The 16357-nt window shown below is 41.7% G+C and overlaps 1 protein-coding gene across 22 annotated transcripts in view; it reads right to left on the bottom strand.

The window, feature by feature from the left end:
• LOC143343149 (protein muscleblind) overlaps positions 1 to 16357 on the bottom strand; it is a 562363-nt gene that overhangs the window by 60130 nt on the left and 485876 nt on the right. For 14 of the 22 annotated variants that reach the window (XR_013079925.1, XM_076767716.1, XM_076767723.1 and 11 more), the window contains 2 exons: positions 1835 to 2005; positions 642 to 722 (listed from right to left, as the gene is read on the bottom strand). Coding sequence is in view for 20 of the 22 variants with exons in the window: in XM_076767723.1 (XP_076623838.1) it covers positions 642 to 722; positions 1835 to 2005 (252 nt within the window). In the remaining 2 variants the exon portion in view is untranslated. Of the gene's footprint in view, positions 1 to 641; positions 723 to 1834; positions 2006 to 2200; positions 2269 to 14767; positions 14794 to 16357 lie in introns of those variants that run through there. The other 8 variants (XM_076767726.1, XM_076767725.1, XM_076767724.1 and 5 more) reach the window with 4 other exon arrangements.

The raw sequence follows: 16357 nt of genomic DNA on the forward strand, positions 1-16357 counted from the left end.
AGCCGTCGCGGTAGGTTTACGTCGCTCTATCATCAAAATGACGACAGAGTTGATCTCGTAACCGTCGTTTAGCGTCTCCGCTGCATAAAAGCTCGGCAAGAAAGAGGTCGTCGCGTAATCCTTCAAACGGAAGAAATTAGTTGCACGAAGTAACAAGCTACTTTCGCGACGGTGATCCGTGGAATGTCGAGGCGTTCGAGAGGGAGGGAAACGCTTTGATCTTACATGGCCGAAATATTCCATGCTTTTCTCATCTATAGGAAAACTTCAAAACGTCTAGAAATGTTTTTCTCCTTTTAACAAAGAAACGAAACATCTCGTGATGCATGCAGATCAAGTTTCTTTAATTTACAGTGCGGCACTCTTAAAACAAGTCGAAGCTTTCATACAAACGCTTACTAATCTTACAGGCACACTACACGCGCCGGCGGCGACGAGAGTTTCGAAACAAAAAGATCTGCTCAAGACGGCCCGTGAACTTCTCTGACCCGCGTTCGATAGATATTGCATCGCGATGGTAGGCTTCTGTACGATTGGAAAAACACGAGTTTCGCAGTCTCGTTCGGAACCGTCGTCGCCGCCGTCGCGTGGCGTTTAATTAACTAAAAAATTAGTGGAAGCCAACCAAAACCAGGAGTTACCATAAAGGCGTGGGTAGCGAGAAGTTGCTGCTGGATTTGCTGTTGAAGGTGATGGTGTGGTGCCGGAGGTGCCGGTGCCTCCTGTTCACCAATGACGTAATTGGAGAACACACCAACAATCAACCACAACCACGAGAGCCACAGCGGCAAACATAGGGGACAGACAGGCAGTCATACAAGTAGTATAGGGTTCGATGTCACGTAGCAACGACTATGATATATATATGTCATGAATAAAAAAAAAGGCGGGTGGGCATATTGATGTTCTGATTTTGTTTCACTAAGTTCTTTTCCTTCTCTGTATTGCAAATTCGATCGTCGATCATGCAAGAGAGAGAGAGAGGGACAGAGAGAGACAGATAGAGAGAGTGAGAGAGAAGGAGAGATTTTGTAGATTCGTCAAACTAACTCGAACGAAATGATACACCGATGAACCGATTCTTTTAACGAACCAACAAAACACGATGATTCGATCGACGATTCCGTGGTAATGAATGGCAGACAATCTAGGAGAGCTAATAAAAACTACGATTTCTTCTATTCGGCAATTTCATTATTTAATATTGACTGTCTATCGAGAATCATGGATATAATTAACCCTTTCGAGAACTCGAGACTTTCTTCGACGATCATCGAACAAATACGAAGTTAATATTTGGCAAACTTCTTTGACTCGAAAGATTGAGACTGGAAGACAATAGTTGACCGTATTTATTATAGGCGGTCGTTAACTATGGTTCTCGTCCGTCTCGAAAGGGTTAAGGAGAAGGGAATGACACTGACCAGAAACATGCGGCGTGCTAAATTTTACTCTCTGAGGGTTTATCTCTCGGTGCAATGCCCGCGAATAAAAAAGAACGCTGACAAACGGAGACGGCGAAGCGACTTTGAAAAACTTTAAACAAAATTAAAAAAGAAAAAATTGTAAATTCTCGCCCCCGTCGAAATTTTAATCTATATTTTTCCACGTTAATTTACGATCTCGAATCTTCGGTTCTCATCGAAATAATCGACGAAGCTCGCTGCACCGTCGTCCGTTTGTTCAGCGTTGCCTACCAAAAAGGGTAATCTAGTAGTAATCGTCGACTAACACAGACAAAATCAACATCTCTCGATCGTGGTAAAAGAAAATGTGTGAATGTGTGAACAGCAGAAGACGTGGTGCAACGATACGCGTTAAAGGTTGGACGTACCACTGTTGGTACCTGGCCAGGCACAAGCGGCTGGGCCGGTGTGAGACCCATCTGCTGCATCAGTGCATTCTTCAAGGCTAAGTGATTACGCCCGTTTATCAAAAGCTGGTCCTTCAGGTGCTGTGGTGGATGGAAATACTTGCAGGGCGGTTTATCCCGATTACATCGACCCTGAAACAAAAATACCAACGATTCCATTACGATCGATCCAAGCTGCAACGTTATTCGGCGAAATTAATATCGCACAAATAAAAGAAAGCGACACAACCACTTTAGAGACTCAGAAATGCTCCAAGAATATTTCTACAAATTTTTCTTGATAAATTTATTACGCGTACCGGCGCGTTTCTTAATTCATTCACGTACCCGTAAATCACTATTATGTGCAGTATACGAGGAACGCGCGAAGCAGGTAATTTCTACTCGAGCTTATTGGGACTTCAAACTTGCGTAAGTGGTACGGAAGTACGATTAAACGTATCTTTAATTACAGGACCTTCTACGTTAACAATATTCTCGCGAACCGTTTAGGTGTGCACAACCTCGCCGTTATAAGCGTTCGGGATATACTCGGGCAAAGTCATGTGTACGCGAAACCTATCTGCAATTTAGTCGCGAGTGAAACTCACTCAGGTATTATTAGCGCGCCAGGAGAACGAATATATGCGCCGCCTCCGGGATCGTGCCACAACGATATTTAAAACACACAAACCACTGGCTGAGACCGATCAATGGTGGCTGTGTACGTCTTGTAAGAAGGTAGACTTCTTTATTCGTCGTGTGTCTGTGAGACAAAGCGGAGGATACGATAATGATTCGTAAAATGAATATCGTTCCAGGATTGGCATGTTCATTTTTCGTACAGTAGTTATTAAATGCCGTCTTTCACGCTTTACTGGGCAGTTGAGAGGGATAGAAAGATTCAATTTACGAATCACGTTTGACGTTTATTTTAAAAATCATTACTGTACCAGGGAAGGGGAAGGCTACAAGAGTCAAAAGCTCCAACCATTGATAAAAAAAATCTATTACACTGAATTTGAGTCACTTTATTCATTGAATCGAATAATTGATTCCCTCAATCGAAAATAATTTTCCCACAACGATTTGAAATTTTTTAATTTCGTCTAAAAATTTGAGTATCTACTCGAATTTTTTTCTCGAAAGTGGGTAAGATTTCAGGGGTATGTGTATTCACTAAAAATAATTGTAATTGTGCACCGCAACTGAAAATAATTTTTTTAGAACGATTTGAAATTTTTTAATTTTGCCGAAAAATTTGCCCCCATTCCTGAATTTTTTTCTTGAAAGTGCGTGGGATTTCGGGGGTATATGTATTGACCAAAAATGATTGTAATTGACCCTCGCAAACGAAAATAATTTTTTCAGAACGATTTGAAACTTTTATTTTTCGCCGAAAAATTTAGCCACCTACCCCCTGTCGATTTTTCTTAAAAATTCGTTTTTCATTTTTAATAATTTTGTTTGACGCCCTACAGAAAAGTTGTATAATACTTTTTTGTAGGTACCCATGAACTCTACTTCAGAAAAAAGTTTCATTGAAATATATTCGCTATTGTAGGAGTTATGGCTGTTTGAAAATTGGACCATTTTTATGGGGTTTTTCTCATTTTGCGGGGTTAAAGACCAACTTTTCGAATATTTTTCCGATTTCTACATATTCTCCATCAAAATATGCGTCGTTTGCTTTTTTAAACATTAAAATCGTCCAATCCGTTCAGGAGTTATGACATTTTAAAGATTCGCATGAAATTTCAGGGGAACATATCAATGGTATGGTCAGACATTATATTTTCGGTAAGGAATTTTTTTCTCGAAAGTGTGTAGGAATTCGGGGGTATGTCTATTCACCAAAAATGATTGTATTTGATCCTCGCAACCGAAAATAATTTTTTTAGAACGATTTGAAATTTTTTTTTTTGCCGAAAAATTTTACACTTACTCGAATTTTTTTCTCGAAAATGAGTAGGATTTTGGGAGTATGTCTATTCACCAAAAATGATTGTAATTGCCCTCTACAACTAAAAATAATTTTTTTAGAACAATTTGAAATTTTTTAATTTTGCCGAAAAATTTCACACCTTCCCGAATTTTTTCCTCGAGAGTAGTTAGGATTTCGAGGGTATATCTAATGACCAAAAAAGATTGTATTTGACCCGTGCAATTGAAAATAATTTTTTCAGAACGATTTGAAATTTTTTTTTTCGTAGAAAAATTTAGGCAGCTACCCCCTGTCGATTTTTACTAAAAATTCGTTTTTTATTTTTAGTAATTTTGTTTGACACCCTACAGAAAAGTTGTCAAATACTTTTTTGTAGGTACCCATAAGCCCTACTTCAGAAAAAAGTTTCATTGAAATATATTCACTATTGTAAGAGTTATGGCTATTTGATTATTGGGCCATTTTTATGGGGGTTTTCTCATTTTACGGTGTCAAAGATCAACTTTTCGAATATTTTTGGAATTTCTACATATTCCCCATGAAAATACGCGTAGTTTGCTTTTTTAAATATTGAAATCGTCCAATCCGTTCAGGAGTTATGATGTTTTAAAGATTTGCATGAAATTTCTGACAGACATTTCTGGCCAGAATTTATATTTTCAGTGAGGAATTTTTTTCTCGAAAGTGCGTAGGAATTCGGGGGTATGTCTAATGACCAAAAATGATTGTATTTGACCCCTGCAACTGAAAATAATTTTTTTAGAACTATTTGAAATTTTTCAATTTCGCCGAAAAAGTTTACTTTCCTGAATTTTTTTCTCGAAAGTGGGTAGGATTTCGGGGGTACATCTATTAACCAAAAATTATTGTAATTGACCCCTGCAACCAAAAATAATTTTTCCGTGAATGCTTTGAAATTTTTTAATTTATTTTTTTAATAACTTTTAAACGAACCCTCAATCAAGAAATTGATATTCTTGATTTTCGTCTTATTCTGGCCTCCAGAATCTCTCATTAAAATTTTTCCCAGGGGTAGCCGAACATCCTATATTTGCCAATTATACAGTTTCCACCTCAAATTAACATCTGTGAACTTTTTGTTATATTTCGACATTTTATTCCACTTTATTCTCGTAGAACGCACCGTCTGAGTACGAAGGGAGAAATGTGGGACAGCCTGCGTAATTATGTCAGTCGCCGTGGTGCTTCTACGCACGTGGTTTGATATTTCGAGAGAGGCAGCGTATATTCTTTCTTCTGACGCGCGTATGGCACAAGTGGTTTATACATAATACAGCTAATATCAGAAGGCCTTCCCGCCTCCTCGTAACTCGGGCTTTGCAGCAGCTAGCTTTAACGCGATTTAAGCGTTCTGCGCGTTGTTAGGTTCGCGTGACTGCCGCCCACGCAATCTTGAATAGAGAACGCGGAGGAAAACAACAGGAACATTTTTTTCCGCATGCAACGTCCAAAAAGCGAACAAAAAGATGTCGCCGTAAAGAACTGCAGTAGCAGAATAATATTTTAAAAACTTCTTGGGTACTTTCCAAAATGTAAATCTTCAGAATTCGTAAACCTTTAACATTAAAAGAATCGAACACGTCAAAACTGACTTTACAACTTGGTTGATGTTCGAATCAATACCTGATTTTTATATTATTTTTTTAAGTTACACCAAGATACGTTTGGAACAATATCCGTCGTTTTCGACGAAACGAAGAAACGTCGGAAGAGGAAAATGTTTCGATCGACGAAACAATTTCCCTCAGGGGTGACGTTCTCGGAGATTTCAAGATTTTCCAACGGGACGGTGAAAAAAATTCAGACGCGTTTTTAATTACCCGGGCACATTCGTTCGCCACGTTCCTGCAAAACATGTTTTGCGATGCAACGAACAAGGATCGAGTTCTATCGACCTACTTATCTATCTCCGGCTTCCAGGTACTCGTGTCACGGCTGTCGAAATGTAACGCGGCAGAAAAGTAGATTATTTGCACCGTACACGACGAGTGCAACGCAAAGATGAGCTTCACCGGTAATCAATGTTCGCCAGTTTTGTTTCTCTTAAGCTTGTATGTTGGAACTGTACGAGTTTAAAACTAACCGTGTCGTTTTGAATATGCGAGGATTGATGCTGACAACTTGTTGAAGAGTTTGACACCGGTCTATGTAAAACTGGGAAAAGCTTTTTCACGAATATTCCCCCCTTTAACTCTGGTCCGCAGGTTTAATAACGCAACGAAAGTTTTTGCAATGCCTCACGCAATTTTCGAACTTTCGTTACTTTTATTATTACACTTTCTAAGTGGGAACGTTTTAGAACTCACAAATAAAAATAATAATTTCTGCGGAAGTGAAACAGGAGGATCCATCAATAAATGTATTATTTGGACCTACTAGGTTGTTTTGTCCCAGTCTACTACTTTTTTAATACTTTTACGTCTATTATCGTATTTTCTAGGAACGTTTTAGAAATAAAACGAAAATAAATTGAAAAGGTCGATTAATACATGTATTACGTACTCATTGATATCAGCAAGCTTGGAACACAAAATTGAAAGCTTTTTAGTATAGTATCAAGACGAATATTTGGAACAATTTCTTCTCTTCAATTTGCGAATATCTTGAAAAGATAATTAACATCTGACTTGACCATTGAGAACAATATGAATTCGAAGCCATTTTAAACCTGTATAGAGTCGAAAACTTGATATTTGCCAGTATCGTGCACACGCTGTAACATTCTTCAATAAGAAGTGTTAGATTCTTCAGTAAGAAATATTATACGCCATTTTAATACAAAGTATGGGTCGGATTTAAAATTTTAAAAGGATGCGCAACAGTCATGTTAACAATTATTCAGAATCAAAATTTTTAGTAGGTGTTTGAAGAACCTAAATCTAGCGACAGTTATCAAGCTGCACTACACACCCCGTGAAACTTAGAATATCGCGTTATACTTAGCCGGGATAAACGTTTGAGCAAATTTGTCCATAACCTAAGCGCGGCCACGTGGCCCCTTAATGGCTGCAGCCAGCGTCCGATGACGCTCCTATCCTCAGACACCGCCTGGCACTTATGCGCCTCTCGCGGCTGTTGAAACAAGGGGTACCGGGATTCAAGGACCGAGCTGGAAGAGGGTGTGCGAGCTTTAAGTTGCAAGAAAGGGTAGAGCGCAAGAAATATCCCCGGTTGCGGTGTATGCACCTCGAGAAGAAGACGGAAGGAAGGAAAGGAACGGGGTACAACACGCGTAAACATAGAGGGAGGATGTAGATGATCTGGGGGGCAGGTTAGGATAGGGAGTCACGCAGATGAGAAGGATAGGAGCGTAGGAATAGGATAGAAGAAGGTCAGACTGTGTCAGGATGGTACTCATTAGACCCTAACAATATTAGTTCAGGTAAGACGTCTACGATGTAGAGGGCGGAGGTTGATAGCGACAGCCGGTGGGCATCCCGTGCTTTCTTACGGAAATCCAGTGGCTTTCCGTAATAGTAGCTTGCGAGCGTAAACCCGACCTCCGAGGGAGGAGCTGCGGCGAAGGGACGACTCCTCAAATATCGCCTAATTAAGCACATTCGAGAGTTTCGAGGAATAATGTGTACCTGCTAGAAACTTTCGACCCACTGAGAGAGCACAATTGCGCGCCCCTCCGTCTTTTCCGCCCGCCATTTCCGTCCTTCTCTCTTTATCCGCCGAGGTTCTCGTTCTCTGTCCCGCTTCCTCTGTTTGCGTCACTGTCCTCGCCACGCTCGTTACACCTAGGAGGCGGCGTGTCGCTCCTCGTCGGGGCCGTGCACGAGATGCGAAAGCTTGGTTAATTGCTCCGGAGACGAGATTTCCGGTTGAAATTTGCGCGCGCCAGGCAATGGATGCGCGCCTACGTTAAAGGGATTCGTCCCGCGACTAGGCTGCTACATTAGGCGCGTTTATGAAATATATCCGCGTTCCGGATAATTGCGGAGCAATATAACCGAACAGAAGGCAAATAACGGGTTCAACGGCGCCCGGCGTCGAGTTACCGCGAACGCCGGGAGAACGCGTGCTACGCCACTGCGGCCGGGAGTTTTTTTCATAAACGGTGAAGTAGGACACCGCGGGACCTGGACGAAGTACCAGCTGGAACCGTTCGGACGGTTTATTACAACTTTAATTAGTAGAATTTTGTAACGAACGGAATTCAAATGTCGGAACGGCTCAGTTTTCGCTCAGCCACAATATATTGCTTTCTAGTGTCTTGATTTTGTCAAATCCACCAATTCGTTCGAGGTGGAAAAATTCTTGTATTGTTTCGTAATCCAGACGACGTAGATACTACGGATCGTTGGACAATCAGCAAAAAATAGTTTTTAACAACGAAAATGAATTTAAGTTTGATGAAAGAACCACAGAATTTAAGTTATCGATAAACATGTGGTGGAGGAGTAATAGTGTGAGGTAGTATTGATTATTTGATGGTCAACAATGGTTGGATTATGGTCATAGATGGTCAACAATGAGGTTGACATTAAGGTCAAGGATTCAGTGCAGACCAAGGAAATGCTAAGAGATAGGACCAATGAAATACATTCACTACTATAGGAGTTATAGTCGTTTCAAAAAGGAATAACTTTTCAAATAGTCTTGGAATTTCTAAATATTCTTCATCAAAATACGCGTTGTTTGCATTTTGAAACATTGAAATCCTTTAATCCGTTCAGGAGTTATGATGTTTTAAACATACGCATGAAATTTCAGGGGAATCAATCAATGGTATGGTCAGACATTGTATTTTCGGTTAGGAATTTTTTTCTCGAAACAGCGTAGGTTTTCGGGGGTACGTCTATTCACCAAAAATGATTGTAAGTGATCTCCGCAGCTAAAAATAATTTTTTCAGAACGATTCGAAATTTCTTTTTTCGACAAAAAATTTAAGCACCTACCCCCGTCGATTTTTCTTAAAAATTTGTTTTTCATTTTTAATTAATTTGTTTGACACTGTACGGAAAAGTTGTTTAGTACTTTTTTATAGATATCCATGAGCTCTACTACATAAATAAATTTTAATGAAATACATTCACTATTGTAGAAGACCATTAGAATCAACTACTTCTTCCTCGAATCTCCGAAGCCATACGAAATACCAGAACTCATATACAAGTTTTAGTTCTTAGGTATTCCAGTAGACGAAGAATATTTTTTTAAACTTTCGTTAGCAGCCATGTAAAAGAAATTTTACTGTGAGTTAGAGATTCAGAGAGTTAGAAATAATCCAATTTATGAAAATAGTTCGGATCGAATTTTTGCTATCGTCGAGTTAAAAGAACCGCGATAGGAGTACCACGACCGTGAACGATTTAATTAAGATGGCGAAACTAGCTCGACTGTCGTCCGAAGGAGCGAATGATTACCCGAAAAGGATATACGAGATATCGTGTTGTTAGAAGCGAGATTTATAACGCTGCATCCCCTCTCTCCGGAGGTCCTCTAAATATCATTAAAGTTTCATTAAAATTAGAGGGGAACATTTCGCATGGCTCCCCAGAGAATGCTGCTTCTTATCAGTAGTCCCTTTAAATCAACTTTAATACTACGCTCGCCAGTTAGCGTCGCCTAAAATATACGTTGCCTTAAATTCCATGGAACTACGGTTATTTGCATCTCGACGATAATGAGTTCCTCTGTTTATTATTAAGTTCGGTCTCCCCGTTCCCATAGCGGAAAGTAATTTCTACACGAGAATCGAAGATTAGAATCTGGGTGGCGTTATTTGCGAGTCGAAATTTATCCTTTCTCGTAGGACATTCGTGTTATTGCCGTTCTCTTGCCCGAATTTAACTACCAATTTTAAAATTCTTGCATTGATATCTTCGGAAAATATCGTGGATGTTAATGTCTTCGAACAATCGAAGATTTTTCGCCAGTTATTTTTGCCAATATCGATTCCTGTGAATTTGATTTTTATTTGAGTATTATTTGAATATTATTTGAATTTTATTAATACTGAGAAGTACATTACCTCGTAGAAGAGAAAAAGAAAGATTGGTAAATACAGTTTGCAGAAAAAATGACACAGATGAAGGTTTATGTTGCTTCGTAAAACGCAAAAAAAAAGAGAGTACACACCAAGTGCCGGTAGGTTTAGCGTTAATAATAATTTGTATTCCCACGTAAATGTGAATAGCGAAGAAGACTAATTCTGTTTTAAGACAAACCTGGCCAGTTTAATGGAAACTCGAAGAGGTAAAATAGAAAGGGGAACAGCCTAAATCGAGGGGTACCGACAAATAACCTTTAACCGGTGGCCGTTCGTTCGTTGATAAATCATTGGTCCGAGGCGAGCAGGTGTGCCAAGGGTAAAAAATGTTTCCACTCTCACGAACGTGGGCCAAGGAACTCCCACCTTCATTGTTTCGACTTTCCGGCATTACCAGGAACAACGAAGAGGGTGGAGAGAGTGTGGGGCCAGCGACCGACTCAATTACAGTTGCTGAACGACGCGATAATTGGGATCAAGATTGATTGTCTCCCTTCCTGCTGTTCTGACCTTTCGCGGCCGAAAAGGACTGCTTTTCTTTTCTCCGTTCGGTTGGCCTACCTGGGCAATGTGCGAACGATCTCGAACAAATTGCGTTCAACCCTCAGACGATTACTGTAATTCATTACCGAATGTAATTATAATAACCATAATCATTAATCGAGGCATCTTCGCAGAAAGTAATCTAGTAATTATAATTTCGTTGAAACATCGAAATGTTACACTCGTGTAATATCTGTACAATCTTGTATTATTTCTCCGTTTACTTTCAAAGCGTTATTTATATACGCGGTAGTTAAATGTCCGGATGTATAAAATTGTTGTACAAAGTATGAAACGCGAGTCGTGGAACAGAATAGAAAGCCCCGGTGTTCTTTGCGGTCCTGGATGCAGCAATTTGCTGGCACGCAAGGAAGAGTTACGACATACTGATAAAATTTCATACCACTACGGAAGCCGAAGTCAAGAAAACGGCGACTTCCAACCTCGCGAAAAGGAGAATGTCGCAGGTGTGTCCGACGATTGCGCGCGATATGTTATAAGTGGAGTTGCAGCGTTCCACTTGCAGTGTACGGCAACGTGCACCGTGTTGGTGTTATTGCCAGTAGTCTACGGTATTTTCCGAATATGAATCATTTTAAGATGTCCGGCTCTAAGCTCCTAAACCCGCTTTACGACCGTTGCCTTCATTCAAGCGCGGGAAAAGTATATAGGCATTTAACTACCGTTCCTCGAACGCACGATGGAGACCAAGTATATCTTTCGAACGGAAATAACTAAGTTACGAAGACGTCGAAGATTAACGATCATTAAGAAATCATTTCTAAAAATATTTCTGTTATATACCCAACAGATTCTTTAAAAAGAAACATGGTTGTGTAACGAAAATTCCAATCGCGATTTACGACTTATGAAAAGAGAAATTATTTTTTATTATTTTCACAGTTATTTGTATTCAACTGCAATAGGCGTTAGGAGACACTTTTCGATCGAAATGAGATATAAATGCTCCATTTTGTATTAGTCCAAAGGCAATTTCAATATTTTACCACAGAATCGAGACGAATTCAAGCGACGTACGCAGACATACGGTTTCTTACGTAAGGAAGAAAATAATGTATCTGTTATCCACCTAACCCCTTCTACCCCTTTGGTAACTTCACTATGGTAATTTAGAGAGACAAGATGAAATAGTAGCGGCACGTAACGATCGCGTTTTACGTAGCTACGGAACTAATGCCGCAGATTTCGTTCGACGTCTGGCCATTTTTCTTCCCTTCTGAAAAATTAAACCGAACTGTGTACTTTCCTCCCCAAGTTTCCCGTCGAAACGACGCGGTGTTCCCCGTGCATTCTTCTGGCGATTCTTAAGAAACTCGTTTGTCTCGACAACGGTAATTTCCAGTCGAAAGTTCAAAGGATCGAAAATTACACCGTCCCCTCACTCCCGATCATCGAGTGGACGTTCTGCGAAATTGTGAGACTTTAATTTCCTTGACGTCGCGAGAAATCTATTCTTCGAGGTACGAGTGTCTCTATTTCGGGTTTGTCTGACACCTGAATGTCTTTAACAAGATTTAAACGAGTCTCGAAGGATCAAAAACACCTGCGTTCTTTTTAACAAATTACAAATGATATTGAATCTTATAATTTTAATCCTGCGGTTAAATGAAATTTCCTCGATAACATGATGTTAACAATAATCTTTAATTATTTGCAATGCTATCTCTTGGTCGAGATAGCGTTAAACGCGTGACGACACTTTCCGCGCTCGCCGCCAGAGGGCAACGCTCAACCAGTCTCTCTCACAAGCGCTCGACAGACCATCGAATGTCTCTCCTATTATTCGAACCGGTCTATAAATTACTTTTCTTCGAGGAATTAACGAGATCATCGATAAACGTGCTAAATGGAGCGTAAGCTATCAAACCCATCGACGAATACTTTCCTTCCCGAAGCTGATATCCGAAATGGCTGCCGCGCGTAGACCTTAAACGGATCCCGGTAAGCTACAACCTCCGGTTGACCCGATTCGATTAAAATCGTCGACGCTCCTGTCTCTCTCTCTCTCTCTCCTGGTACACAATCTGGCTGATTCTTACGCGAGTTAACACGGCTAATTCGGCGCCACGAGCAGAGAGACGGCTGGGGATATCGCTGCGAAACAAGCGTGTTTAAACGTAGCCACGAGGCTAATGTCGTAGGTACTTCCACCCCCTCCCCCCGGTGAACGAAATTAAGGGACATCGTGTGCCGCTTGGCGCCATACGACACCGTTCCATGGGAAAATCGATATGCAAATCTACGCGCAAATCCTAGTAATCTTGCTCACCCCGGTCTGCAGCCCTTGCAACGGCTGTATGTGCTTTCCTACGTCTCCCATTTCCCGTGCCCCCTCCTGACCCCGGTTTGCTCCCCGCCTTCTCTGTCGTTCACCGTTTCGTCTGTTCCTCGCCCGCTTCTACCCGATCCTCTCTCACATCCTCCACTTTCTCTCTATCATCCTGTCTCCTACGCTTTTGCTATTTCCACGACGCGCGAGCTTCCGTTTTCGGCGGTGCGCGCCTCCTCCATCGCGGACAGGGAACGCGAAACGCAAAAGAGCGAGACGAGAATAGAGGCGGAGAGGTTATAAAGGGGGTTTAGCCCGGGTCTGAAGGATCGTGTTCGTCGGCCACCTTCGACGACAGGGCTTTATCGAGGTGAAAAAGGTTGCTCGACATCGACCTCTTGCCGCCATGAAGCGAGTAGACTCTCTCCTCCTTCTTAGCTCCGCTTCTCTCCTCGCGTCTCCGTGGTTCTTTAACCCTTGCGTCAATAACCCTTTTCCATATTTCGTTAACAGGTTCGCTGCTAGATAAAAACCGTATAATATTCTGCAAGACTAAAATTTTGATTTTAGACCATCGTAAACTATCTAAGTTTATATTCTTCAACGTCTTAACTTGGGAATTAATTTCTTTCACTTCTGTTATCAAAGATCTAGAAAAGCTCCTTTTCAACAACATTTTCCTTCGGGAAAATTGCTCATCAATTTTAGATCCCGAGGCATTAGCTAAATTCTTCCTTATTTGACTTCATTATATTCGAGAACCGTCGTAAAGGTGATGAAAATGAATAACATAATTCACCATATTTTCTTTTCTATGTCGGTCAGAAGGATGAGAAGCATTTACAGACATATGTACTGTGCGTAGGCGAAAAGAAGGCTACGCTGTATTGACATCCTCACTCTAGTACCTGTCTACTACTCCTCACTGTCTTCGTTCGCCATTATTGGTCGAAGACAGTAGATACCACAGCAAGGATGTAAACATAGACTAGCCTTCTTCCCGCGTTAGCACAGTACATTCTATTTCAAAGAATTCAATAAACAATGAAACATTATCCCATCAAACAGAATACACTTTTACAGATAAACAGTCTATTGTAATTTTGTGATTTACGTTAAGAATTTAAACTAAACGACTAATAGAAATTTCGAGAAGCGTGTCACGATATAATTTAGTACACGATGGACTGGAGAAAGATTGCAAAGGACGAGAAGAAAATACATCGAGCAGCGGTAATCGCGTGCACGTGTCTAGGAACTAATAGGTAAGAAGTTCCGATAAGACTTTCTATTCCGCAATATCTTTTCTTGGGAGCGAGTAATACGATCAACAACAGAGCCTCCTCGTCGAAGGAAATATCGAAACGGCGGTACGGGACGCAGTCAGCGGATATTGGCGCGATGATAGGCTAGATTAAGAGGAACTTTGTTATCTGGATTACTTGGGGGAGTAGAAAAACACGGTGTCGTTCCCTGCTCGACAATATACACGTACAGAGGAGCGAGCATGCAAACTTACGATCGGTAGAAATTTTAGGATAAACGAGAAAACTTTGTTTTGATCCTCCCGCATTGCACGAACCCATGTATTTTCAAATCTCGTCTCGTATTAGCTAATACGGTTTCCCTCTATCCCGTGTGCTCGCGTTGCCGCAGACGTTCCTAACAAGCTTGCTCGGATTCTGTTTGCAAGCACGCTGCGGGTCACTGAAATTCTTTAACGAGATCGCGTCTTATAAACGCGAAGCACGTGCCTCTCGATGATCCACGTATTAGACGGGGACCGTTCATTTTGTACGATGGAATCAATTCTGGCAGCCATTTTCTATCCAAATGGCTATTCGATTCGAGAAAAAGTTGGATATTACCGCTCGAGACGTTGCAAAGGAAAATGAGATTTCAGAAAGCAATTTTTCAAATTATTGGTGTTCGTTGGTTGACATTGAAGATATATTTATTAAATAAATGAAACCTTCAAAGCCCAAAGATTGTAACTTTCAAGTCGAACAAGACGTTTAAAATTGCTAAATGAATACGATAATTCATTTTTGTCGTTACGAACGTTTGAAATTTATAAAGTGAATAGTATTGCAAGGTCATAATAAACGATAATACGACCTTTCTTGTTTAATTTGTAGTTTTTTTTTGCAGTCGGAGGTCGGTTTTGAAACACCGTGCGTCGCGAGTAGACGGTCTCACGCCGCGGAAGTAAGAACTTCGAAATTCGGACGACGAAGAAAAAACAACCGACACGGGGAGAAACTTTTTGCTGGATTTCGCAACAGGGACGTCGGACGGGCAACAGCTGGATGCCTATACGGTTTTGCAAAGAGCACCGGAACGGGGGGATAAAGTGGTCGCGAGAGGGAGGCAGCACGGGCCGAGTTTCATGCGTTTCCGGGCGAGTTTGTCACGCTCTGGTCCTAGAATTGCGGCTACAACCACGGACAAGCCTCTCCTTCAACTACCCACACAACGGTCTCCGGGATCTCGTTCTTCCTGGCCAGCCTCTTCCCACCCTCCTCCCACGACCTCTCTCGGCCCTCTCACGGACGCTGGAGTTTTAACTAAGACGAGTCGGCTAGTTAATTCGAAAAGTGCCGCGCTACGTGCGTTCCTCCACGTGTACAGATCCTCGTCGTCTTAGAAAACCACCCTGACGCCGAGAGAAAGCCAGGCCAAATGACATCAGGGGTCCCGTTTCATTATGTCCAGAACGTGAAAGCCCAGCTGAGTCAGTGGCTACCCTCGGCGTAAAGGGAATTCCGTTTTTCCCTTCGTCCTTTTTCCCTCTTGGCTCCTTTCTCTTCTCCGCAGATATTTATCGGGGCCGCAGAACGTTCTCTCATCTTACGTACCGCTCGTCGCGTTCCCTTTTCAGTTGTTTCTCTGATTAACTGAAATCACCACTCCTACTTCGAGGATTTCGATCACCTCGAAATAACTCCAAGCTTTTAAGATCGTAAATAGTACTGTCTGAACGTTCAACGCGCAACGAGCAATACAATTATTCACAGAAACTTCGGCGATTGCCACATCAAAACTGTATAATATAACCTAAAGTTTCTTTCTCAATTTGAAAATTAAGTTCTCTAGTTTCATAATAGTGAATCCTATCACCCAAATATAGGCGACGCGGTAGTCAAAGTGTTAACAACGAATTGACGAGTTTCCCGCGCTCGCCGCCAGAGGGCTACGCTCTCGTGTCTCTCGCAAGCGTTCACTACCACTGGTCTACTAGCAGGCCCAGGACGAGACTTTTCTTCGTACAGAATAAAAGACGTTTAGTTGGACATCGACTCGAAATACGCCGGCCATATTCTTGACGATGATTATTCGTCGTCGGAACGAAGCCACCCCCAATCCACCCAGCCGGGCGGTCGCAATATCCCCGGGCTTCGACGCTCGCAGAATCCCCGGAGGAATATCAGCGAACGTCGCGGAAAGATCGCGGAATGAAATCTTGGTCGCGACGGAATTTTGAGTGGTATCATATTCCCGCAGTCATGCGGGGGCGTCGCCCCGTTACGTGCGCGCAATATGCAAAAGCATTCCCGGTGTGTCTTGGAAGTTCTATTTCGGCGGACGCGTAGGCGTCACGGATAACGACGCCCGGAATTATTAACGACACTCTTGCAAGGACCGTAACACTTTCCAACTAAATTAGAGAACAAGTTGCTCGCGTCCCTCATTATCCTGACAAATTTC

Source organism: Colletes latitarsis, chromosome 7 (genome assembly GCF_051014445.1).
Source record: "Colletes latitarsis isolate SP2378_abdomen chromosome 7, iyColLati1, whole genome shotgun sequence".
Lineage (NCBI taxonomy): Eukaryota > Metazoa > Arthropoda > Insecta > Hymenoptera > Colletidae > Colletes > Colletes latitarsis.